General features: G+C 40.1%; 1 protein-coding gene and 1 pseudogene across 8 annotated transcripts in view; both read left to right on the forward strand.

Moving 5' to 3' along the window:
* The window catches only part of LOC102973572 (latent-transforming growth factor beta-binding protein 1), a 259,508-nt gene that overhangs the window by 94,777 nt on the left and 137,559 nt on the right, over nucleotides 1-27,172 (forward strand). For 2 of the 8 annotated variants that reach the window (XM_055089108.1, XM_024118638.2), the window contains exons 6-11: nucleotides 1,787-1,909; nucleotides 11,014-11,181; nucleotides 14,160-14,387; nucleotides 16,544-16,566; nucleotides 21,251-21,350; nucleotides 22,175-22,270. In XM_055089108.1, the coding sequence (XP_054945083.1) occupies nucleotides 1,787-1,909; nucleotides 11,014-11,181; nucleotides 14,160-14,387; nucleotides 16,544-16,566; nucleotides 21,251-21,350; nucleotides 22,175-22,270 (738 nt within the window). Of the gene's footprint in view, nucleotides 1-1,786; nucleotides 1,910-11,013; nucleotides 11,182-14,159; nucleotides 14,388-16,543; nucleotides 16,567-21,250; nucleotides 21,351-22,171; nucleotides 22,271-27,172 lie in introns of all 8 variants that reach the window. The other 6 variants (XM_055089107.1, XM_024118637.2, XM_055089111.1 and 3 more) reach the window with 3 other exon arrangements.
* On the forward strand, nucleotides 18,390-19,805 carry LOC102973300 (GA-binding protein alpha chain-like; annotated as a pseudogene).

Genomic DNA, 27,172 nt, shown 5'->3' on the forward strand with positions numbered 1-27,172 from the left:
CCCTCTTGCATCTCCCCCCCACCCTCCCTATCCCACCCCTCTAGGTGGTCACAAAGCACCAAGCTGATCTCCCTGCGCTATGTGGCTGCTTCCCAATAGCTATCTATTTTACATTTGGTAGTGTATATATGTCCATGCCACTCTCTCGCTTTGTCCCAGCTTCCCTTGCCCCTCCCCGGGTCCTCAAGTCCATTCTCTACGTCTGCGTCTTTATTCCTGTCTTGCCCCTAGGTTCTTCAGAACCATTTTTCTTTTCTTTTTTTATATTCCATATATATGTGTTAGCGTACGGTATTTGTTTTTCTCTTTCTGACTTACTTCACCCTGTATGACAGTCTCTAGGTCCATCCACCTCACTACAAATAACTCAATTTCGTTTCTTTTTATGGCTGAGTAATATTCCATTGTATATATGTGGCACATCTTCTTTATCCATTCATCTGTCAATGGACACTTAGGTTGCTTCCATGTCCTGGTTGTTGTAAATAGTGCTGCAATGAACATTGAAGAGGGTTCCTTTTTCTCCACACCCTCTCCAGCATTTATGGTTTGTAGATTTTTTGATGATGGCCATTCTGACTGGTATGAGGTGATACCTCATTGTAGTTTTGATTTGCATTTCTCTCATGATTCTTTCATGTGGAAAACTTATCTCTTCATCTGCCTTTTTCCTTCACAGAACTTTCTACAAAACCATTAGTGTCTTTTCCTCTTTGCTCAGATTAGAAGCCTCAAGGGCATCTTTGACCCTCTTCTCCAGTGCCGTGTTGGCCAGTCAAACACAAAACACCATGCACTGTCAGTTGTTCCTTCAAAAACAAACAGAAAACAAAACTTCATTCCTTCTCTTCCTGGTTATCCTCACTAACCTGGCTTGTCACCAGTCTCATACTTGCTTTATTCCTTCAGTGATCAAACTTTTAATCTCATCTCACCAAGCCATGTGCTGGCCAGATGTGTTTCCCTAGAGCCCACCCTTGATTATATCTTCCTCCTGCTCACAGACCTTTCATATATTTCCTTTTTTTCAATAAAATTGCATCCAAACCTAGCCTGGCTTTAACCAGCTCTTTTTCCAACTATTCACCTTCCTGAAACTTCTTTTCCAGCCAACGGTTTGACTCATGATTTCCTGATCCCTTTCCTTCTCCCATCTCTGTCGCTCATGCTGTGATGTCCACCCATGCAGATCATTCACCCCTTCCTGCCCATCCATCTGGCTTCTCCCCAAATTCAACACCGGATGAAGTCTTACCTCCTTCTCCATGCTGCAGTCTTCCTTACCTCCACCTTCCTTTAATGCTCTTATTTGTCTATACAGGCAATTTCATAATTTAATTTCTTCAGGTTTATGACCTTTCTTCTGATTGTGATAACAATTTTCACTTCTTTAATTTTTACATAGTTAGGCACAACTAGACTATAAGTGTCTCCAGGGCGAGAGTCTGCGCCTTGCCTGTATGCCCTATAATACTTAAAAAACACTAACACTAAAAGATAAGCTCTGTGAAGGCTGGCATCTTTGGTCAGTTTTTTTCACCGGTAAGTCTCTAAGATCTAGCATAGAACCAGGTACATAGTAGGCGCATAGTAAATACTTGCTAAATTGTAGATGTTCAGTAAATGTTTGATTTGATTAGACTGCTGCTGCATTAAAAGTTGCTCGCATCTCTTACTTACTATAACTGAGAGGTATTATAGTGATAAAGACAGGGAATGCAATTTACAGCCAGAATCTGTTCCATAAAACTTGACTTCTCTCTCTAAAAGAATTGTTTTCCTGCAGATATTAATGAATGCCAACTACAGGGTGTGTGCCCTAATGGTGAGTGTTTGAATACCATGGGCAGCTATAGATGTACCTGCAAAATAGGATTTGGGCCAGATCCTACCTTTTCAAGTTGTGTTCGTAAGTAATGATCACTTTTTATTACTATTTTGCATCTGGGTTTTTTTTTTTGGTCGGGGGAAGGGGGAAGTATCCAAAAGCAGGGAAATACTCAGCGGTCAACTGAATATTGTAAATATGCAGGAAAATGTCATTAAAATGACAGGAGGGAGGAGGCGGCCTGATATACTACAATAAATCTATGTTTATTTAAAAAATGCATTTTTATTGTGTTCAGAAAAAATGACAGCTTAAACTTAAGGTAGAGAACAAGCACCCAGAGGAATTATGCAAAGAAACAGTTAATTAAAATTAGCATACCTAAGACATGAAAACAGATTTTTCCTTCATGAATATTTTAAGCATTATTTAGGTGGAGTGAAACTTCGTCCCAGCTTCTGTCTTTAATTAGTCCAAATTCTGAGTCACTTCTGTCTGATTTAATGAGGTTTCACTGTACTTTCTTGGTTAGAAGAGTCTGGGAAATAGCTAGCAAGGCTCTGTGTTTCAGATTCTTTTATTCAGTTCTAATTTCAAATATTCTATTCTGTTGTCCTCAAAAACCACTGATATGTGTCCCTGAAGTTAAACTATTTTGCCTTACAAATCTGTCTCCAAGATTTTTTTTTAACTTGTTAAGGATACAAATCCTCCATCAAATCTTATGTTCTACTATTGGTACAGAAAATGTAGTTTCTCCAAAAAGACACTCTTGCCACAAAACCTAATCCAGTGTAATCAGTATAGATCACCTGACAATTAGAGATGTATGCGTTTTAGATGTAAAGGGCTCAGACACAGAATTTTTTAAGACTACCTTATTTTTAAGGTACTTGTGCCCATTATTACGAAGTAGGCAAATGCAACAGATTTTTCAAAGTCACATACGATTAAAGGTTAAACATTTTAAACTAATGTATGGCAGAAAACTGTCAGATAATGTTAAGAGCAATCCTGCATTAATTTTTATCTTGCTAGGTTTTTGTTTTTATTTACCTGTTTTTATAATGTGGCATTGGTATGTGTTAAGTTGTAGCTTTCTGGTCCCCAGTTTTAAATTTGTCATGTCATCAAGACATATTTTTCATGAAGGTGCCATCGTTTGCTTTTAATTGTGCATCTCTAACTCTGTGCCCTAAGCTGATGGATAGACATGGTGAAATAAAGACAAATGTAATAAAACAAAAATGGCAATCTCATTCATTGCTTTTAGATGAGTTTGTTGAGTGTTCTGGAACATTGTTACTAATTCCTACTACTTTCCTTTAAAACCTGTCAAATACAGATTAGGAAATTTTGCCCATAAGTTCTTCCGTGTTCTTTCACAGACAGTTCTGATCATAAAGCAGGCAGGCACCTAATTATCGGGCTTTTTTTGGGCGGGTGGTAAAATCAGACTGTAAAATTATGCTTGCATACAAGGTACACTTGAAAACTGATGCAAGGATTTGGAAATTTCAGGCCAAAAATCACATCGTTGACACTATCCAGATAATTTAGGGATAACTTCTGGCTGATCGGAATTACATGAGTAGAGTATTGTAAATACAGTTGTATAATTTAAGCATAAAACATTTTTAGAGTTTGAATATAGAATTTGTTGTGAATATTTGTTTGTTTTTCCTTAAATAATTTGCTTTGTAGTCTGGTTAAAATTACTAGATTGAATGTTGTAGATTAGGTGCACTTAGAGGACTGGTCGCAAAATGTTTTATTTGACTAGATCTGATGTCTAGAGCTAAGGACACACATCCAGGTTTTAATAAGATTGTAGCAACCTGCCAATGAGATTTTTGAAACACACTTTCCTTAGCACTTATTTTCCCTGTCATTGCCCAGATAATACTGAACTTATTAAACAACCATCCATTTGTATTTGAAAAGTAAATAGGGGCTTCCCTGGTGGCGCAGTGGTTGCGCGTCCGCCTGCCGATGCAGGGGAACCGGGTTTGCGCCCCGGTCTGGGGGGATCCCATATGCCGCGGAGCGGCTGGGCCCGTGAGCCGTGGCCGCTGAGCCTGCGCGTCCGGAGCCTGTGCCCCGCAACAGGAGAGGCCGCGACAGAGGGAGGCCCGCATACCACAAAAAAAAAAAAAAAAAAAAAAAAGTAAATAATTTAATTTTATGGTTCAGCTACAACAGCTGAAACTATAAGTATTAGGAGACGTTTGTTGCTAGTTAAATGTTCCCATTTAGAGTTTGAAGTTAAAACCTGGGCTCTTTACCAGCGTTGAGTGGGCAGATTTATTTCTCTTCCCTCTGAATTTACCACATGTAACATCAGAGAGATATGTAAAGTCTTTCAGGATTTGTGACTTGGTTCAATCCAGTCTGATTTGTTGGTGAACCATATTCTGAAGAAGTTGATAAGGAAGTCTGAAGAGAAGGAATGTCTTGAGAAAGAATGAGGGGAGAAGGTGATACTTACAAAGCAGGGGGAAAAAGCACTGGCAAGTTGGTGGTACCCTTGATAGTCATGGGGGGGGTAGCACAAGGAGACTGGGGGTCACACAGGCGCACACACGCATGCACAGGCACGCACACAGACACACAAAGGCACTGAGCAAAGCTATCTATCATTTGGAGTAAATGCTCTTGCAAGATATAAAAACAGCCTTGGATAGACCGTGGAAGCAGATGGAGGAGATTGACCACGTTAGCTCAGGCAGCATGAATTTAGGGCATATCCAGGCCATAAAAGGTGTGGCTGACTCTGTGAACTGAAAGAAATGCACTTGGCAGTGGCTGAGGAGCAATGGGAAGCTCTCCCTGTTCTCGAATACGCTGAGGTGAACACCCTCAGAATTCCTTGACTGCAGCCAAAGGTTGCAAGCACTTCACTTTCTCTCCTTGCCCGCGCCCTGTCCTTGACTTAGCCAAGCTGAAAGAAGAAAGTAGGAGGGTTCTGGCGTTTGCTGTCTCCGACCTCTGTGTCTGTGGATCAGGGCGCTGCTGCAGTAGCATTCTCCAGACCTGCTCCTACCTCTCTGTGGGGAAAGGTGAAACTCCAGGATTTCTCAGAGCCAATCCAAGAAAAGTATAATAACCTGTGCAGTCGGAGTAGGAAAGCTTTCTGACTTTTGAAGCTGCAATTAATTTTCTTCAGAAATTCAAGAGCTCCAGGATGAATGCTGGGGAGGGTGTGTCCACAGGTTCAAAGGGCTCAGGTAAAAGAATTTTGAGCCTGCATATTTGCTGTTTCATAATATTCTTGACCCATGCACTTGGTGCTCACTGACAGAAATAGAGGGTTAGAGAGAAGATGTACTTCTGCCCTAACTCTGGAAACCATGAGATGCCGAACTCATCCCTTCGAAAAGCCAGTCATATTCATGAACATCATTTCTTTTTAGTTTCTGCAGCGTCCTTATGAGATATGAATGATTTTACACAATAGGAAACTGAAGCTAGGAGAGATTAAGTAACTTTTCAAGATCATATAGCTTGTAAATGACATTTGAGGTTTAAAATTGGGTTTTGTGCCTCTAACTTTAGGCTTCTAGATCAGGGATTGGCAAATTATAGCCCGTGGGCAAAATCTGTCCCACCGTCTGTTTTTGTAAATAGTTTTATTGGAACACAGCCATGTCCATTCATTTACATACTGTCTAAGGCTGCTTTCACGCTGCCGTGGCAGAGCTGAGAAGTTGAAACAGAGACCAAATGGACCACAAAGGCTAAAATATTTATCTTGCCTTTCACAGAGAAAATTTGCTGACTTTTGGGCTAGATCAATGCTGTCCAATAGAACTTTCTGTGATGATAGACAGTGCAGATACAGAACATTTCTGATGTGATAGACACTAGTCACAAGTGGCTGGTGTGACTAAGGAATTGAATTTTAAATGGTATCTCATTTAAATTTTATCGAAGTAGTAGTATGTGGCTAGGGGCTAACAAATTGGATCTCATAGTTCTAGATCCTTTTTTTTTTTTTTTTATAAAGCTGATTGGGCAAATGACTGCTAGATCTCTCTAGCAGAGAGAGAAAAATGGGCTTTCCTTCCTGACTTGGTGGTTTTGTCCATGGTGACGTTGTTCTCCCCAGAAATGAGGCTGGGAGCCTCTGTGTCACCTCTGACTCTGTCATCTCCTTTGGTCTCCAAGCAAGTCATTAGAGCTTCATAATCTATTTTCTATCTTTTCTTTTCTTCCCACCTCCTCTGTGGCTGTCTCAGCTTAGGCTCCTAGTTTTCCTCACTTAGTGGTCTCACAGCATCATGGCCTTGAGGTTGTACAGACAGTTCTTTGCCAACTGTTTGCTCCCATATAAGAGCAGTAACAACCAAAACCGTGACAATAATGTAGTAATCTTTACTGTGTACTTACTAAGTGCCAGGCACTGTGATGAGTACTTTATATGGATTATCAAATATAATACTTACAAGATTTCTATGAGGCTTGTAGTGTTGTTCTTCCTATTTTAGAAATGAAGAAGTTGAGGCACAGAGAGTTTAAGCATCTTTCCAAAAGTCACACAGCCTGTAAGCGGTAGAGCCCAAATTTGAAACTCAGTTTGTCTCACTCCACAAGCTGAGCCTTTAATCAGGAAGAGGAAACTGGTCTAAATTGACAGGAGCAAGTCATCTATTTAAGCGGAGCCACTATTTAGTCTCACTGTAAAATGCTGGTCTGACTCTGCAATGGCCTCAGAATCATTGTTTTTTTAAAATTTTGGTTCCTGCAGAATTTATTTTTAATAACCCATTTCCTGAAAAGGGTGCCTATGGGCTCTTACTTCCCTAGGAAAGTCATCTCTCAGACTCCTTCTAACAGTTACTTGCTCCCCACACCTGCATCCCAGCACTCATGCCATTGGGACTTTAAGCTTTAATGGCATGAAACTCTAATATGGCATTTCATCCAAGAAGTGAATAAGGATATTGGAGGTGTTTGGGAGAGTGGGGGAGTGAAAACAAACTAGTAGGAGAGCCTAGCTTATATGCTGTCTCCTCAAGTCTTCTCTGTTTTTCAGCTTGTTCCAAGTACCAGGTTAATTTATATCTGCTTAATAATATTTACATTTATGTTTGAATTGATAAGAGCAGCATGGCTTTGAAAGTATAATCAGAGTTGGTTGTACGACCCTATAATTAAGTATAAGTTGGTTAATACATTATTGTGGAGCCCAAATGTGAGAACCATAGCATCTTACCTTCTCACGGTGGTTTGTTATGCAATCACCATCAGCATTGGATATATATGGTGAAGATTCAATACTATACTTGGGTATACAGCTATATGTTTATTTCTTTGGAAGATTTTTCCCATGTCTGTCGCCAGGAGCAAAAGATTTGTTTTCTTGACTGACTGATGTGGCATTTCTAGTAGGGTTTATGCTTCTGAAATGTTTTTCCCTCTATATAGAGTACCTGAATCTGTGCACCTGAATCTTAGCAACACATCCTACAAAAAATACAATCTGCAAAACCCATATTTCAGGGTACCTACATATATGAACCTACCAGCATGCTTTGTAACTCCTCCTCATTACTCTGTCCCATTCCCATTTCCACCAATTCTTTAGCAATCTTTGGGCAGTATTGATTTTTTTTTTTTAGTATAGTGTAAATCCTTATAATGCAATAGACTATATAATCACGTTTATTATATTTTAAATAATAAATGTAGTATACTAATGAATTAGCCTTTACAACCAGCCTTTCAGTCTGTGGTTAAAGATACTCAGACAGTAAAAACACCAATCATGCATCTTTCTAAGTAGCATATTGTTCCTGGGTTTATGTATCATGTTGAATGTGAAAATGCTAGAGGTGTTTAATGAAATAAGTGAATTGCCATATAAGTCATTTGAAATGATAAAAGAATAACAGGTGACTTAGGCATTAAAATAGAGGCCATTTTAAAGGGCACATCTTGTTAGAAATCTGAGGGAGGCATAAATTAACACTTTTTGATCCACATAATTGTAGAGCAAAGAAAATTTGAATCATAGGAGCATTAGTATAATTTAGGTGTGTAAGCCAGACCTTTCCAATGGCTTCCCCTCCTGGGATTTCTTCCATCTTTGAAGGAGCAGATTTTTTATTAGTTAATGGCTTATTATTATGTGCACTTGGGGTGAAGCACAATGTTTAGTTGCAGCATGGTCTGATGTTCCCTGACACACCAACAGCTGAGTTTTGATGACTCTGTAAGCCAGTGATTCTTATTCCCTTAAAGACCCCCACTTGAAGTGCGTTGGAAGCTGTCGTGGAAAAAAAAAAACACCAGTACCCTAGCACTTAGGGAGAATCTCTGGGTTAGGAAATGATGCAAGGACAAAAACCTATAAAACAGAGACCTTTCAGGAGAAGATGTTTAGGAGGAATTAGCTTGCTTGACTTCTGTCATTATTCTCCACGTGATAAAATGCCTGAAGTTTTGCTTTCTCTGTGTGTGTGTGCGCCATGCATGGAGCCTCAACCAGAGACTTGCTTTAATGAACAAGCAATCTCTTATAATTCACTTACACACAAATATACATACTAATCCCTTAAAAACTGAATTGCTGATTTGGAGTTTGGGGTTAATCTGGGCGGTAGGCCTGATATGTTTCTTTAAAGTAGAGTCCTTGGATAGAGGAGCAAAGTGTAACAGGGATGGTGCCTAAGGTAGTATCACTACCCTGGATGTGAGGGCGAGGTAGATACCAGGGAGCAAGTGTGGACAAGTTAGCGCAAGGGGCCAATGTCACCGTCTGCCAAAGTCCAGGGTTTGGGGAAACTCTCTGCTCTGCTTTAAACGGCCCTTGTTCTTGGGATCTAGAACTAACCTTAATGTGATTAGTGTTATAATTAATCCCTACCACGTGTAAAATAGGCTCTTGTGAGTTGACCTGATGTTGTTTCTATGGAAATATGTGTTGTGAATTCCAAACACTTTGGTTGGAGAAGAAATTTTGGAGCAAAATCCTTGGTGAGCTGATTATCCTAGAACTAAGTATATGTTCTTAAGGTTATACAACTTATATAGAGAGACAGATACACACCCATATGCTATATAAGTGATGGTCAGTCATTCCAGAAACTTATCCTTTTGGGGGGTAATAACCATACTCTTAAATTTTCTTTTACTTTTCTTCTGTGACCTTTAATCTTTCATAGCTGACTTGCATAGACTCCAGAAAGTGAATAGGAGAAGGGAGAGGAGAAGACTGAAACTTCTCCCTTTTACCACATTTTTAGTCGTCTTGGGCAAACCTGGCCTTATTAGAGGGACTAAGTTTTGAAGCCTTAGGAAGGTCTCCTCTGCTCCACCCTCCAATTCACCCATATCCTTTGTTCAACTGCTTTCACTTTGTTGAAATTCTACCACTACAGCAGTGATCAAAGTCGTGTACCAATGCCCTTGAGAGGATGGAGATACCTGCTTTTATTAATAAGGCAGGCTGACATGTATTTTGTGTCTACTCTGAACCAAACGTTTAGCGCATGATATTTTGAGTCTGTACATTGAGCTTGTCACCTATAAGTGAGGGAGTTATTGAGGCTCAGCCAGTGTATTAGTTAGCATTCTCTCCAGAGAAATGGAGCCAATAGCGTGGGTGGATGAGAAGGGATTTTTAAGGAATTGGCTCACATGAATGTGGAGGTTGGCAAGCCCCAACATGCAGGGTAGGCTGGCAGCCTGGAGGTCCTGGGAACAGCTAATGTTGCAGCCAGAGTCTGAAGGCTGTCTGCTGGCAAAATTCCTTCTTCCTCTGGGGAGATCAGTCTCTTTTTCTCCTAAGGCCTTCAGCTGCTTGGATAAGGCGCACCCACATCTTGGAGAGTCATCTGCTTGCCTCAAAATCTACTAATTTAAATGTTAATCTCATTTGAAAAATACCTTCACATCAACATTCAGACCTGTCTTTGACCAGCTATCTAGGTTCCGTGGCCCAGTCAAGTTGACACATAAACCATTGCAGCCAGTCAAAGTGACTTCCCTAGGTTATATTGCTGGCAAGTGGTAGACCTACTATGTGAGCCCAGGTCTGTCTGGCTCTAAAAACCCTTGCTCTCTTCACTGTGCTGTAGTGCTTTCATTGAATCAGGTTGTTTCTTGTAGCGGAGATGTCATTCGTTTTGTGAGAATGAAAATTTAGCTCTGAGCGGGAAAGGAAGGTGATTTGGAAGTGCCAGGTGCTAGAGGAATTGGGTAAGGGAAAGGCAAATTGGGAAAAGCTCATTCGGACAGTGATGCAGTAGAGAAGAGCTTTTGTTGACATGGGGGAATGAACAGAGAGGTGACCATCAAGCTTGGTCTATTCAGCAGTGTTGACTTGGCCTGGAACTGGCTCTGTAGAACATTCTCCATGCACATTTACTCTAGAAAATGATCTTTGTGAAGGCAGGGACATGTCTTTCTTATTCTCATATTTGCCCTGTGTGCCCAGTAGCTGTTAGATTAATGAAGTCTCATCTACTAAATTTATAGAAGAAGAATCAGAATGAGGACTTAGGTGTTGGATGACTATGGGCTGATGTGCTTTTGCGATGTTTCCTGAGGGGTTGAGGCTGTCATCTGTTCCTTCTCTGGTGTGCTGTCTGGCTGGACCGGGGGCCTTGTGTGGCATTGCCGGTCAGAAGCTGTTCTCTGCCTCCCATTTGCTGGTCGCTAGCCTAGGATGAGACCGGATAGGGCCCTGCAGGCTCTCACGGTCCTCCAAGCAAGAAGAGTGATAGCTGATTTGTAGTATCTACTATGTTCAGTTCCTGATTTTCCGTGATACCTGGCTGTTTACCAAATTCTGCTCTAGAACTACCTCTCTTATGGCTAAATACAAGACAACAAACGAGGTAGTGAGTTTAATAATTAGGTTTTATAGTTAAGTTTATTTGGGCAGGTTTATTTTGGTTGAAATTATTTGTTCTCACTCACGCACACATAGTTGATTTTCAACACTTAACTAAAATGGAAGAAGGGACCAGACAGAGACAGGGACGTTTGATGTCCTGACTCTCAAACTCATTTGGTCAACTGACCCTAAATCAAGAAGGGTAATGCCCTACATCTAGACAGATTTATTCTGAAGTATGACTTCTAATCCAAACTTTTAGGTTCATTTTACTATTATGTGAAATGTCGAACTGGTTTTTTTCGTTTCTCGGGTGACGTCAGGCCTTATCTCTCTGCTTCAGCGGACACCCCTGTGATCTCTGAGGAGAAAGGGCCCTGTTACCGACTTGTCAGTTCCGGAAGGCAGTGTATGCACCCCCTGTCTGTTCATCTCACCAAGCAGCTCTGCTGTTGTAGTGTGGGCAAGGCCTGGGGCCCACACTGTGAGAAATGTCCCCTTCCAGGCACAGGTAAGACATGCCCCACTGTGTGCTCACATTCATTCCTGGCCACACAAGCACACAGGATGATTTGGGCAGCTTGGGTTATTTGTGGTTTCTGACTTTAAAATTAGTTGCTAATAATGCGGTGTGTTTTTATCCCTTTTGTACAAACCATGAACATACGAGGTTGAATCAGTGGAAAAAATTACATGCAAAGAGCTTTTCCCATTTGTGTGTAACCTTAGACTTCCTTTTGGATGTTAAGAAAAGCCATTGCGTTTTATCCGTAGCTTCTAGAGCCCTAAGTCTGATGTTTGAAAGTGTGGAGAGACCAGAAGGCCCTGTTGGACTTGCACTTTCCTGATGAGTGCTCACCGCCTGCACAGCGACTAGACCTGGTGCAGCTTAACTCTTTCACTCATGTATTGAACAGGTGCCTCTCAGGTCCTGTTAAGAACATTGTGCTTGATTTCTCCAGTTGGAAATGGAGACAGTTATATTCACTATGAATATAATTGATTGAATTTATGCTGTGAAGATTAATAACTCAAGGGCAGATCCTGCCAAAGCTCCCATGAACTTCTGGGTGGGAGCTGAATATTAAGAAGTGATGATTCTTTATCCTTCATTTGAGTACATAATGGCCTAATGCCCTGAAAGCATAAATTTATCTAAGTGCCTTGCTTATACCAGGGAATCACCAACTGACTTCTCAAGCAGGGTCAAGTAGAGTTAAAGAGAAGAGAAAGAAATATACCTGCAAATACTGGGCATAATATTATCAAAAAAGGAGTGGCCCCAATTTCACTGGCATGGGGTAGGCATAAAAAAAAGTCTACTCAGTTTCTTGTTCCATAACGTGCTTCCCACATAGGGAAGTGTATTAACTCTCACAGGGCAATTTAATGTCTTAATCCTATAACTTGCACTGTTGCAGACAAGTGTTAAATATAAATTTAACTATCGTGAGCCACGTTTGTTGATGGCTAGGATCAGAAAGAACTGGTAAAGCAGAGACAGTATAATGTTGATGGTAGTTTGGTTTACTGGGTAACTTGACACATCTCCAGAAGGCCCTAGTATCCTCCTGTGGGATCTGATCCTCTCAGTATTAAAAAGTAATAATGAAATTCATGATCTTGATAATTCACAGACCCACTTTAAGTTCAATTTTGATAGCTTTTGTAACCCTTACATGAAGCATAAATCAAGAAGGTAAATGTAACACCGGAAGACTTTTCCATAAAGTGCAGTAAGTAAGTTTGAAAATAATATTAAAGATAAAATTTTGGCACTTAACCAGTTTTTTGGATGTATGGTGATTTTCATAAGAGTAATGTTCAGTTCATTCATGCTTCAAATATTTGATAAAAAAACATTTTTGCTAGAAACATCTATTCTTCCACATGAAAATTGTATTTCATAGTTAAACATAAAAATGAGGTTCTACCATTTAATGTGTGATCCTTAGAAGAACAAATTTTAGCATGTTTTAAGGAGTACTTGGGGGTTTTATTTTTACCGAGAGCTAATTTTAGGTCCAGAACATCAAGAGGAGATCTCTTGTTCAGTGGAAGTGAAAAGTGACTTATTTTACTTTCAGTTTTAAAAGTAGAAATAAAAACGTTGACCATGGGCTCCTTGGTGTCTGCATTTGGTAACTTGCCTCCAGCGCTGACACCAAAGGGCTTAGGTGGACTGTTCCTCCTCGGGCCACACACCGCCTTGCCTCTCTTGTCTTTCCCCTTGCCTCATTCCTGGCGATTATGCGATGGAGGCTAGCAAATCACAGGTCCCCAGTCAACCTTTTTTTTTTTTTTTTAAAAGCATACGAAACGGGCTTCCCTGGTGGCGCAGTGGTTGAGAGTCCGCCTGCCGATGCAGGGGACACGGGTTTGTGCCCCGGTCCGGGAGGATCCCACGTGCCGCGGAGCGGCTGGACCCGTGAGCCATGGCCGCTGAGCCTGCGCGTCCGGGGCCTGTGCTCCGCAGGGGGAGAGGCCACAACAGTGAGAGGCCCGCGTACTGTGGGAAAAAAAAAAAAAAAAAAAAGCATACGAAACCACCTTCCTGGCGGGAATAGCAGTTCCAGGGCATAGAATATTTCCTAGCCCTCAGGGTAATTCGACCAGTTGGTCATGGTGAGGCTTTTGCTCACTTGTCATCCCTCTCCTTGAAAATACCTACATTCTAACTTGGCGTGTCCTTTTTTCCTTTATTTCTACCGGTCATCTCTTTAGCATGTGTATTTCGCTGGATTCCTTTTCACCATCCTGAGAATCTCTCTTCAAAGCTACTTGGCCTGTTTCAATCCTTCTTAACCAGCCTCCCCATATCAGCTGATAACCTCCATCCTGGCTGAGTCATTTGGTTTCTTCAACTGGAAACAAATTAGGATGATTTCAGCACCTTATTTCCCTCAATAGTGATTTCTTTTTCTTTTTTAACCTTCTTGCTAGTCATTTAACTTAGATGTTACTGAGTTTCTGGTTAATAACTAGTGAAATTAGACCAAAGCAAGAGGGAACAGTCTGATTTTTGCTGATATTACACTCCCCCTGAGATATATATAATATATATAGTATGTTCTGTACCTAAAAATCTAGTGTATTACATATATTTTATGTGTGTAATACATGATGTGATATAGAATATTAAATAGAAAATATGATATGCTATCTCCTAATTTCTAGCTGACATATGTTAATATATTTAAAATATGTGCTCTCTATATGCTATATATGCTATATATATATATAACATTCTGATTGGGTAGAATAAGGAATTAACAGATGGAGAAATGTTTAGTAAAAGAAAGGGTTGGGTTTTTTTCTGTAAATATGCAAGTTTGACAGAAATTCAAGCATTTTGCATCTGTTTTTGAAGTTTTTAAATGTAACTATATTAGTGATGATTTATTAAGAGATATTCATCATGCTGTTTTCCTCTGTATAAGTTTGCACTTTTAGATTTTTAAAAGGAATATTTTCCCATCCCAAATCTAGCTGCTTTTAAGGAAATCTGTCCTGGTGGAATGGGTTATACGGTATCTGGCGTTCATAGACGCAGGCCAATCCATCACCATGTAGGTAAAGGACCTGTATTTGTCAAGCCAAAGAACACTCAACCTGTTGCTAAAAGTACTCATCCTCCACCTCTCCCAGCCAAGGAAGAGCCAGTGGAGGCCCTGACCTTCTCCCGGGAACAGGGGCCAGGAGCGGCGGAGCCAGAAGGTGAGAGTGGAAACGGATCGCGGACCTAGCCATCTGTCTGTGGGTCTTTGCTTTGGTTTCCCTGCTTATAACCTCTAGAACAGGGGTTTTCAGCCTCGGCACTATTGACAATTTGGGGTGGATAGTTCTTTGATGTGAGGGGCTGCTCTGTGCATTGTAGTATGTTTAGCAACATCCTTGGCCTCTAACCTCTAGAAGCCAGTAGCACCCTCCCCCTCCCAGTTGGTACAACCAAAAAGGTGTCCAAGTATCACTAAGTGTCCCCTGAGGGCAGAATTACCCCTGATTGAGAACCACTGCTGCAGAGTAGTATGTACCTAGCAGGTGGCAGTATTCCACGGCCATCTCAGGACATTGTCTTGTGTTTGGGAGCTACTTTTTCTTGGTGTTTATTCCTGGAGAGTGATTCACATTTTTCGGGGAGTAGCCTGAATTCATTTCTGTGTCTACAGGGCCATTTAATAAATATGTATTTACTTTAAAAAATGGAATTCCTAGACTTAAAAAAGTTAAAGCGTCAACTGAGCATCCATGAAATAGAGTCTCACAGGCAGTCAGGGATAAGGGGAAGCAAAATGAAGAAAGACAGGATCAGTGAAAGAGATCTTGGAGATCACCTAGTGAAGTCTTTTAATTTACATTTTGAGAAACCAAGACTTAGAGCAACTGACTTGCGGATGTCATACAAAGAGTATGTGGTATGACCAAGGAGCACATTTTTCCGAGGAAGTGGTTAAGGCCACCTACTCCAGAGGGAGACTAGAGACAAGGGGCTTTGACTCTCTGGTTCGGAAAGAGGGATAATCTATCTCCGTCTCCCCATAGAAACCAGCATGTCCAGTACTTTGAATATCTTTGTCACCACAAAAGTGCTCACCCCAGATGGGAGGAACAAAAATCTTAGCTTTGTGTGGAATAGGTATTGGCTTTAATAAAGCTCCTGTTGGCCTTTCACACTTGATTCTTAGGTCAGAATTCAGGGTGTCCATTTATGGGTTTTGTGAGGGGAGAAGGTGCCCAGGTTAGTGAGGCGCTGGGAGCTTGGCAAGGAAGAGAGGTCTCTTTTCAGGGCTCTGAACCTCTGTGTGTTCTAGCCTATTTTATTCCCCTCTCTCACTTGCTGCATTTCTCCTTGGTTAGGCAGACGAGGTAGGACCTCACCTAGAATTGACAGTGCTGGCCAGTTTGCTCCTGTGCACTTGGCCACACGTTTGCACCCCTTCCGCCTCAGCACAAGCAGGAGGAAATGGGCTGTGGTCCAGATTCTGCCTCAAGAGTTTCTTGGTGGTGGGTTAGACAGGATAGAAGGTTAGTTGACTCTTTCTAACCACAAGAACATTGCAGCAGTGGTAACAATCTGGTGCCCTGATTGGTTTTACAAGTTATACCTTTACACTAATGTTTATAGAGACGTTGACTCATGAGAAAAATCCCTGTGATTATTGATCTAAGGCTTAAGGGCTAATTCTACATACTGATTTTTGAAAAGTGTTTCAAAATAGAAAGGCATAATCACTCCCGCCACCACCCTATAATAATGTCGATGATGGTGTAATCTGTGATTTGTTCAACATACTGATGCTAATCTCTCATTGGATCTTGCTGGCTTGTAATTTTTTTCATGATCTTGTTAGCATATCTTCCTGAAAATGCTCACAGGGCTTCATTAAAGATCACTATGTACTAAGAATGCAGCACCCTTTCTTTGGTCTCTTATTGAAATAGGGCATTCTTTTTTAACGGTGACACCAGAAAGCATTTCAAACATTATTTTTTATGTTAGCGATAAGTAAAATGAATATGTTTGTTTTCCAAGGTGTGGGAAGTTCTACAAAATTGAGATTAGGCATGAAAAATGTACCAGGAAGTGTTGCCTCCTTTAACTTTTTTGGTTAGCAAGTGAGTTGGAAAGAACTTCATCACATCTGCTACCTGATCTCCTGTAATTGAGGAATGACATAGCACGAATACGTTTCCCCTGTCAGTCATGTAAAGTTCTCCAAAATGGTAGATGACCATAATTCTGCATTTGATTTAGTTTGATTCTTAATCCTGTTGGAGACATACTGAACTTTTGTTGCTTTTTAGAAAATGAAGTATTATGTAGTGGACTATCTTAACTTGTACTAATGTCCTTCTTTCTTTTTTGATTTTAGTGGCAACTGTACCTCCTGAGAAGGTAATTTATTCATTGTTTGCAAGTCGTCTTTTGTTACCTTCAAAATGACTGCTAGATTATGTGTGATTTTTTAAGACTTAAATACAGTAACATGTCTATTATGCATTATTTGGTTTAAGGAAATATAGCATTCATTCATTCAATAAATATTTATTGAGCACCTACTGTATAACTGGCACTACTCTGAATGTTAGGAAAACAGTAGAGAACAAATCAGACAAAACTCCTTGTTCTCATGGAACTTAAATCTAGGGAGAAAAAAACGATAGGACTGATGGGAATCAGGGGCTTAAATGAAATTCAAGGAGTCAGTTCATGGCCTGGACCATCTATGGAAAGAAAGGTTCTGACATGTTTATGTAATTGTGTATTCTCAGAGTGCATATATATATATACTGAGTGATGTACTTCTTAAATTAATTCAACTAATGTTTGATGTGCATGTTTGAGTTAAATTGGAGTAGGAGCAGAGCTTACCCTTGAAATTTATAATCAAATGCTGGGATATTGCTTCTTTAAAATTTTAGAGAAATTTTAATCTATCTTTTTTTGGCACCAGAAAAAGGCTATGAATTGTGAGATTTATCAGTAGGAAATACTGGCATTTGCTGGAGCTCTGTCCTATTTATGTAATATTGTTCCTTGTCTGAATATTTCTTTATTGGTAACATGAAAATTAGGTAATTATTAAATGTTTATACATTTGTGTAGTGTTCATTCAGTTGGCAAGAATGCAGTACTTATTAGGATGTAGATGGGACATATACATATGTGAATTATTATAAATAGTTTTTTAAATCTTTAGCTTATAAATAGGGGGATAGAATAACATAAGTGTTAAAAGTGCTGAAAGAATCCAGAAAAAAGGAACGATTTTAGACTGATAGCATCCAATAAGGAAAAATGTTACATTTTATTGACCCCCAAAGAAGTACAACAGATATGCATATTTTACATGCATATTTCGAGCTCTTGGGTAGCATTTCCAAAGATCAGTGATGTACAGTAGTTTGCAATTTTGTTGATTTTGAATTCCGTTCTTGGTGATGAGTGGGAGGAATCCTTTAGCCCATGAGTGGGCCAGCCAGCTCCCTGACAACCTCATCTTATCTGATTTTGTTCTCCTCTGTTTATGATTGAGTTTATGGTAACTCTCATAAAGGATCTGAAAGAGAGCCTGAGAATTTGCTTGTGTACTTTTCCTGCAGTTTATTTGGAGAGTAGGCAGTGGGGAAAATGCAACCATAGGCTTTGCGGTCTTGACTTTTTGCAGAGGTCTCACGATATTAAAGATTGATGAAGAGAAAGCCGGGTGGTCCCTTGATGGGAAATTACGTGCGCATAGGTGCAGTGGAGGGAGGGGACAGCAAGAGGTCAGTTAGGGGAGCAAGAGAGACTCCGTTAGAAAGAGAACTTGGTGGGGGTGGGGGGGAAGCTGCTTTGGAAGGCTTGGAACACCAAACTGCAGTTGCAGTCGGTGGGGAGATACCCTCCTCCTCAACTGGACCGTACTTGTCAAGTGGAGAAGTGACATTGGTTAGGAAGTAGGAAGTCGGCCGCCCCATGCTGCTGGAGGCGGGGAGTCGGGGGGCAGGTGTGGAATTCTGTCTGTAAGCTGCGGGAGTGGACTCACATCTGGTTATGGTCTGCTCCTTGCTAGCATTGACCATGGGCTTCAGGGGGTGGGGTGCAGTTGAGACTGACTGGGGTCACCTTTTAATAGGTAATAGAAAAGCTAGTCTGTATTCTTAAGAAGAGGGGGAGACTCACCGGACAGGAAGCATCTCGGAGACGGTCGGCGACCGGACGGCTCTAGGTGAGACAGAAGCCAAACAGGAGGAGGAGGTGGAGGGGTCAGCTTTTGAAATACTTCAATCATGACGAAAAGAGAAGCAGAGGAGCTGATAGAAATTGAGATTGATGGAACAGAGAAACGAGAGCGCACAGAAGAAAGCATTGTTGAACAAACCTACACTCCAGCTGAATGTGTAAGCCAGGCCATAGACATCAATGAGCCAATAGGCAATTTAAAGAAACTACTAGAACCAAGACTGCAGTGTTCTTTAGATGCTCATGAAATTTGCCTGCAAGATATCCAGCTGGATCCAGAACGAAGTTTATTTGACCAAGGAGTAAAGACAGATGGACCTGTACAGCTTAGTGTACAGGTAATTTCTTACCAAGGAATCGAACCAAAGCTAAACATCCTGGAAACTGTTAATCCTGCGGAAACAGTTGAAGTAGTTATTGATCCAGATGCTCACCATGCCGAAGCAGAAGCACATCTTGTTGAGGAAGCTCAAGTGATAACACTTGATGGCACAAATCACATTACAACCATTTCAGATGAAACCTCAGAACAAGTGACGAGATGGGCTGCTGCTCTGGTAGGTTATAGGAAGGAGCAAGAATGTCTTGGGATACCCTATGTTCCCATACAGTGGTCCACAGACCAAGTCCTGCATTGGGTGGTTTGGGTAATGAAGAAATTCAGCATGACTGATATGGACCTCACTATGCTATTTCCAGAAGAGAACTCTGTAGTCTCAACCAAGAAGATATTTTTCAGCGGGTTCCTCGGGGAGAAATTCTCTAGAGTCACCTGGAACTTCTTCGAAAATATGTATTGGCAAGCCAAGAACAACAGATGAATGAGATAGCTACAGTTGATCAACCTGTGCAAATTATTCCAGCATCAGTGCAGTCTGCTACACCAACAGCCATTAAAGCTATAAATAGTAGTGCAAAGGCAGCTAAAGTACAAAGAGCTCCAAGGATTTCAGGAGAAGATAGAAGGTCACCTGGGAACAGAACAGGAAACAATGGCCAAATCCAACTGTGGCAGTTTTTGCTAGAACTTCTTACTGACAAGGATGCTCGAGACTGCATTTCTTGGGTTGGTGATGAAGGAGAATTTAAGCTAAATCAGCCCGAACTGGTTGCACAAAAACGGGGACCACGTAAAAATAAACCTACAAGGAACTATGAGAAACTCAGTCGTGCATTAAGGTATTATTATGATGGGGACATGATTTGTAAAGTTCAAGGCAAGAGATTCGTTTACAAGTTTGTCTGTGACTTGAAGACTCTTATTGGAAACAGTGCAGCAGAGTTGAACCGTTTGTTCACAGAATGTGAACAGAAGAAACTTGGCAAAGATGCAACTCCATGGAATTGCCCAGCCAGTCACAGCAGTAGCCCTGGCTACTGCATCTCTGCAAACAGAAAAGGATAATTGAGCCCAGGACCTTTTGGGAGTCCAAGGTCTTTCTTAAATGTTAGAGCAAGTATTGCTCTTACCTTTATTACTGAATTTGAATCTTCTTTTATTTCTAGACTGTACAATCTGATGCGTGATTTTTTTAATAAATATTTCATACTCTTGTGAAAAAAAAAAAGAAGAGGGGGAAATGTGGGAAAAAGTAATAAGTGCTCAATGTTTCTAGAAGACACATCACAGCAGGATTAACTGAGATGGGGAGAAAGAGGACGCTTGAGAGGTCGATTAGATGACCGCAGGAAACTGAGAATGAGTGAGTGAGTGCACACGAGGGTAATGGGGGCTATGGATGTGGAAAAAGATGAACAAATATAAGGAATAGTGGAAATGGGCAGGGCTTGGAATGAAGAAGGTAGACTCAGAGCCTGGATGCTTTGGGCAAGGGATGGGTTTGAGGAATTTGTGGACTATCTAAATGGAGTTACCATATAAGCACTCATGCCTACACAATTGGGTCTTTGATGACATACTCAGGCAGGATATCTATTTTATCAAAAGCAGAAAAGGTGATAAGGTAAAAGGGAAACAGAGGCCAGGGGAGTGAGCTTTCTGGAAGCTGACAGTGATTAAAGCAAGGAGTGCTTTAATCAGGAGTGGTGATGTGAGTGCTCTGGGCCCACAGTGGTGTGAGTGAGGTCTCAGATCCTTACCTAGCCCGATTGTTCAGTCTGCAGGAGCCCTAAGGAGCTGTAACGGAAATTGAGCCCTGGGTGCCAGTCTGTTTCTTTGCTTCTGGTCCAGAGGACAGGAGTGGTCCACAGGATGTGTGAGGTGCTCCTCCAAGCCCCTATTTTTCTGTTGCTGTTTGACTACCAGTATTCTGAGAGGTGGAGGTGTAAAGTTACTATAATGACTGACTGGCTTACTGTATTTTAATGTATTGTGTGTTCTTTGTTATGGCACGCCTGTATCCATTACTTAATCTGCAAAGTGTGGCGGGTCATTTTATTTGGGCAGAAGCCACATGTGAATGAGGTGATGCTGGAATTCTCCTCTGGGGTCAGTTTTGCCTTGTTCCAGACCAAACGTGGGCCCCTGAGCCAAGGCATTCGTTTAAAATATCTGACGACGGGCTTCCCCGGTGGCGCAGTGGTTGAGAGTCCGCCTGCCGATGCAGGGGACGCGGGTTCGTGCCCCGGTCCGGGAGGATCCCACATGCCCCCGGGAAATGGGTGAGGGTGTGTGCACATATCAGCAATACTGGTAAAACTCAAGGGCTTAGTATAGTCGCAGCACAGCAATGGTTCATTTTTTTAAATTTCAAGCAATTGCACAAGTTTTTGTGTGTACCTGTGATATTTGTTGCCTTTCTAAGAGTAAAATTTATAAAAATAGTAATATGTGGAAACTAAAAATTCCTACTTTCTGTTTTCTTCTTTTTTTCTTTTTAATACAACCATCTAGGAAATAACTTCATTGGATCAAGAGAAAACCAAACTTGAGCCTAGTCAACCCCAGCTCTCTCCAGGCATTTCCACTATTCATCTGCGTCCGCAGTTTCCAGGTAGCCTGTGTTGATTTGTGCTGTTTGTAAGAGTACTCTGAATAAAAGAGTAATATGAGGATTTTTTTGTGTCTTTGGTTTTAAAGTTTTAATCAGGAGAGTTCCTAAGTGAAGTAAAATCTGACATACACTTATGTATATTAATATACTCATATAATGTTAGTGTAAGTATGGTACAGTCAATCCTTCTTTATCCGTGGTTTCACTTTCTGCGGTCAGCTGCAGCCCAAAAATATTAAATGGAAAATTTCAGAAGTAAACAATTCATACATTTTAAATTGCTCATTATTCTGAGTAGCATGATGAAATCTCGTGCCGTCCTGCTCCATCCTGCCTGGGACATGAGTCATCCCTTTGTCCAGTATCCATGCTCTATATGCTTTCTGCCCATCAGTATAGGAAAAAACATAGTATATGTAGGGTTTGGTACTATCTGCGGTTTCAGACATCCACTGGGGAGGTCTTAGAACATATCCCCCACGGATAAGGGGAGACTACTATATTATGAGTATTATAATAATAAAATTTTTTCACTGTTTTCTGTGGTCAGGAGTAGTATATATTATTAGAACATTATTGAGGTTCATCATTTGACGAAGGGTCATTTTTCTTGGCTTCCAAATTGCTCTCAGATATTCTTGCTAAATGTTGAAACCAGGGCTACAGGCTAATACCATGAGCTTTAGGGACCCATAGCTGTTCCTATAGCCAAGAATTACTGTGGTATGTTGTTAGATTAAATTATGCTTGCATTTTGAAATGGGATCTCAATGCACATAACAGCCTTTAATTTTCATTTTATTCCCTCCTTCCTCGTATAGTAGTGATTGAAAAAACATCACCTCCTGTGCCTGTGGAAATAGCTCCTGAAGCTTCAACATCAAGCGCCAGCCAAGTCATTGCACCTACTCAAGTAACAGGTAGGTGCAGTATTGATGTCACAGAGCCTGTGGAGGAGACGTGGATATGAACTTCATTTTAAATGTAGTGTCAAAACTGTATCACATGTATCACAAGATTGCTCATGGCACAGTTAGTCATAAGAGCAAATATTTGGAAATAATCTAAATATTGTTTAAAGGAGGAATATGTTTAAACAAGTTATGGTACATATGCAGTGGAATATCACATAGCTATAAATGTTTAAAAAGTAATGTGAGGAGACGCTTATGGCAAAATATTAAGAAATATAGAACACAGTGATTCCAATTTTATTTTTTAAATGTTTACAAACAGAAAAAGTTCATCACAGTGTTTAACCATCCCCAGTTGATAGGATCATGGATAACATTTATGCTCTCCAATATATTTTTATATATTTTAAAATTCTTTATAATAAACATATATTATTTTAATCATTAATGACAAATTATAAAGATTTATCATAATTTGTAACCAACAGCCTAAAAGTTAATATCCTTAATGTATAGTGAGGTCTTATACATCAGCAGTAAAAATGCTGATAAAAAAATGGAAATAATGTAATCAGGTAATTCATAGATAACATACCAAGAAACGTATATGTAATAGGAAATTTCAACTTTACGAGTAGTCAAAGAAATGCAAATTAAAATGAGAATTCTTTATTCTTAACAAATTAGTATTTAATTTTTACTAGAGTGAAATTGAGGCTCTCACACATTGCTGAAAGGAATGTAAACTAGTTCAACTTTTCTGGAAAGCACAAACTGGCAATATGTGTCAAGAACTTTAAAAATCTTCAAGACTTTTAAGTCAGTATCCCATATTAAAATAACTAGTATAAGGAAATAACGTCCCCCCAAACTGTTGTAATGGTTTATATAAATGGACACTTACCACAGCACCATGTATAATAGAGAAATAGGAAAAAAACACCTAAGTATTTAACATTAGGGAAATAATTATATCTACATAGAAACAGTATGCTACCATCAAATATTACAGTATTTTTGAAGAATTTTTATTAAAATCTCTCAGAAAATGGTCACAAGATATTGTTAAATACAAGATGAAGTATATAAAAATGAAGGATACAGTGTATTAAACCAAGTACGTATAGCTGATTCACTTTGCTGTGCAATGGAAACTAACACAACATTGTAGAGCAGCTATACTCCAATAAAAATTTAAAAACAAACAAAAAAATAAGGATTTACTGTATAGCACAGGGAACTATATTCAATATCTTGTAATAACCTATAATGGAAAAGAATCTGAAGGAAAATATGAATATATAATTGAATATAAATATAAAAGAAAGACATACATACATTGAGAAAATACTAGAAGAAAATAAACCAGATATTAGCAGTGATTATTTTTTGTAGTGGGGTCTGAGAGGTTCGGGTGTTGTTTCATTTTAGAACTTTTTGTGTATTCCACATATTCTTGTGTGGAAATATAGTATTATAATCAGAGAAAATATCACTAAGGTGTATCACAGCAGCTTAAGTTCCTGAGGTCATTGCAGGATGAGGCTGGCAATGAGGTTGGCAGGAGAAGCTAATAGAGGAGTTTGCAGCCTCCCTTAGAATTTTACCTCTTCAGAAACATGACATGCATCATTTCCAAGAGACATGTGCTTGGTTAGATGTGTTAATTAGTGGGATTGTGGTGATCATTTCACAATGTATACATATTAAAATATCAAGTTGTACACCTTAAATACATACAGCTTTTATATGTTTTAAAAAACCAAAAACTTTTACCCATTTTCTCAAAATTGTGGATGTAATTTCTCTTAGATACTTGAACGGATACAGCACACTAGAAAGTGTTTTTAAAAAGCACCCCTGGGCTTCCCTGGTGGCGCAGTGGTTGAGAGTCCACCTGCCGACGCAGGGGACACGGGTTCGCGCCCCGGTCCGGGAAGATCCCACATGCCGCGGAGCGGCTGGGCCCGTGAGCCATGGCTGCTGAGCCTGCGCGTCCGGAGCCTGTGCTCCACGACGGAAGAGGCCACAACAGTGAGAGGCCCGCATACCGCAAAAAAAAAAAAAAAAAGCACCCCCGCCCCAAGGTGAAATGCAGTTGACTAAATAGTGCAGAGTCGCATCATGGACCCAGCAGTGTGTTTTCACTTACTTCGGGGTTACCCTCAAGGCGCAGCTGTACCCAGAGCCATGGTCTTCCCACGTGAATGCAGGGCAACTGCTCTTTGGTTTTACTATAAATACCGAGTAAAGTGTTATAGAAACGTTAGCTATTCTAAGTATTTGTAGTGATACGGTGAAATGCTAGTGATTTTTTTTTTTTTAATGGCTGTGGCTAAAATTGTTATTCTCTGTTCTGAAGTCACATGTATGTCCACCCACTTTATTAATCCCATCTATGAGAGACTCTGCTTTGCAGTGCAAGGCATACAAACATGTAATATACCGTCTTGGTCAGCAAGGATCTTCTCATTGTTTATGTCAGCATTAAAAAGAAAAATTGCAGTCTGTCAGTGCAAAAGTTCTTTCAAGTACTCTGTTTCCATTTTCCAATGTGAAGACATACTTTTGTGCCCTTTTAACAATGGCTGGCTTCAACCATCAGACTTCTTGCAAACTAGCTTTGAAGAGGTTAAGTTTGGCTAGATAAAGGTAGTTTCATCATTTAAATGCAGGCCTGTGAGGAATGATAAATTGCAGTTACTCAGCTTCAACTGAACTGCGGAGCTGATTGAAAAAAATGAAAGTAGCTGTGCTATATGAAGTTGTTAGAAGACAGCTTAATTTGAGTTTGGCAGAGATACAGGGCTAACATCTGCTATCACATGTTTGAAGCACAAATATTTCCTTCCAGGAAACAAGTGACATTGAAATTTTATTTTCATGCAGCATTTGTAGGTGCTCCGACTTCATATAGTAAAAGAATCTTTCTAAAACCATCCATGGGGAGAACATTGTAAATAGTCTTTGAATTTAAATGGCTTGCAATTTTTGGAGCCATACTATATGATCTGTAATCTACACTAGAACAAGAGGACTGTTTTGTATCAAATTTAATTGAAATCAAAATATAGATGTTCCCATTGGTTTTGATAAGAGAGCCAAACATGTAGATTGAAGGAGCAATCTGATCATTTCTTTCTGAAACATTAGACAGTGTTTTTTCCCCTAGAACACAAAGGAGGTAGATGTTTGTCACTCTTAGTTTCATCCATAAATTGAAGAAAGGAATAGAATAATAAGTAGGTGCCCAAAATAAACAAAATAAGCTCCACGTTGCTCGACGATGATATCTTTATGATGGTGAGATTGGAAGTAGCCTTTGCAGATTTCATCAGACTCACTTTGACTTGCAGTAATTATAAAGTGAGCCACATATTTGCAGGGAATAAGTGTGATACTTTCCACTCTCAGCAGCTCAGTTGGTGGTTTGCAATATTATTGGCATACTGTTTCCAAATAAATGATACATATCAGCATATAAATTCTTGATTTAGCATAGTATCTTAATAGCTTAAGGATAGGTTGGAAAATCAAACCTTTATTTCTCTGGCGAGTATTTACAAAGTGGAAACATCTGCTTCAGTTGTTGTGGGACAGTTTATGCTCTTTGTGGGGCAGTTAGGAAGCCAGGGCATTTCTGTAAACCTTTCCATGAGTTGACATTTGATGCCTTCCTCCAGCTCTTCCTAAACTTTCTCCATGGCCCATGCAGACCAGCCAGAAATTATTCTTTGACTTTCATGACTGCTTTGTGTAAACCTTTGTAATCATCATGGCCCAAACATTATAACAACTATTTTGCTCATTGGATCTTTTCCAGAACTCAGAAATGACCACTTTATAAAAACGATTGTCTCTGAAGCATATTACCAGTATCATGACAGCCTCAATAAACTATGTACGCTAATGGAAGGTGAACTTTTTTCCATGTTAACTCATCATGCTTTAATATTTCCAGCTCTGTGTATTTATTTATTTTGAGTAATCACATGATGAGGAAAAAAGCTAAAGGTCAGCGTACTCATTTTCATATTTTGTCAAAAGCTCTCTTTTTCATTTAATTCTTAAAAATAAAGACACCAAACTCTTAAATCCACCACTGGCCTTTTTGCCGGGATAAATAGAGCATTTGGTTTTCCACTGGCTTTTGGTCATGGCTCTTTTTCCAAATTCTAAATGGGCTCCCGGGAAAGAAACAGTAAGGTCCTTGGCCCAGTGCAGGTGAAACTGTTTCAGGGGCCACATGTAGTAGGAAAGCATAGGGCGGTCCTGCAAACCCAGGGAAATGTGATGGTGTAATGAAGGAGGACACCTGGAAGAGTCCAGTGGGGGCAGTCTCTTGATCTCTGGGAAACCAAACATGCTTTAGAAGAGAAGACATTATCATTAACCAGAGTGCCTGGGAGGCCAGTAATGAGTGCTTCCTGTGCGAGGCTTTGCCATATTCCCAGCGCTTGTGTTGACGCTATCAGCATGTACAGAGAAATGTATGTTTTGACCTGAACTGATCCTTTCCATGGGAACAGGTTCACAAGCCTATGTGTGAGTGACCTCTTAGAAAAATGTAAAGCATAATGTCTGTGCCCCGCAAAACACAGAGAAAGCCAGCAGCTTTTTTTCAGTTTTAAGACAATACCCTCAGGACTTGGCTTTCTGTATAACTTATATGTGATCAAGAATGAAAGCATAACAGACAAGGAGGGAAAGCATGGGAAGAGGTGGTGGGAGACATGTTTTTAAAGTTTTAAAATAGGAGTAGCAGTAATTTACTTTTTACCTTAAAACTGGTATTGATCAATTTTTTTGGTTCTCTTTTTTTTTTGAGACGTGGTTGACATAACATTATATAAGTTTAAGGTATATAGTGTGTCGGTTTGATACATTCGTGTATTGCACTATGATTAC

Source organism: Physeter macrocephalus, chromosome 12 (assembly GCF_002837175.3).
Source record: "Physeter macrocephalus isolate SW-GA chromosome 12, ASM283717v5, whole genome shotgun sequence".
Taxonomy (NCBI): Eukaryota; Metazoa; Chordata; class Mammalia; order Artiodactyla; family Physeteridae; genus Physeter; species Physeter macrocephalus.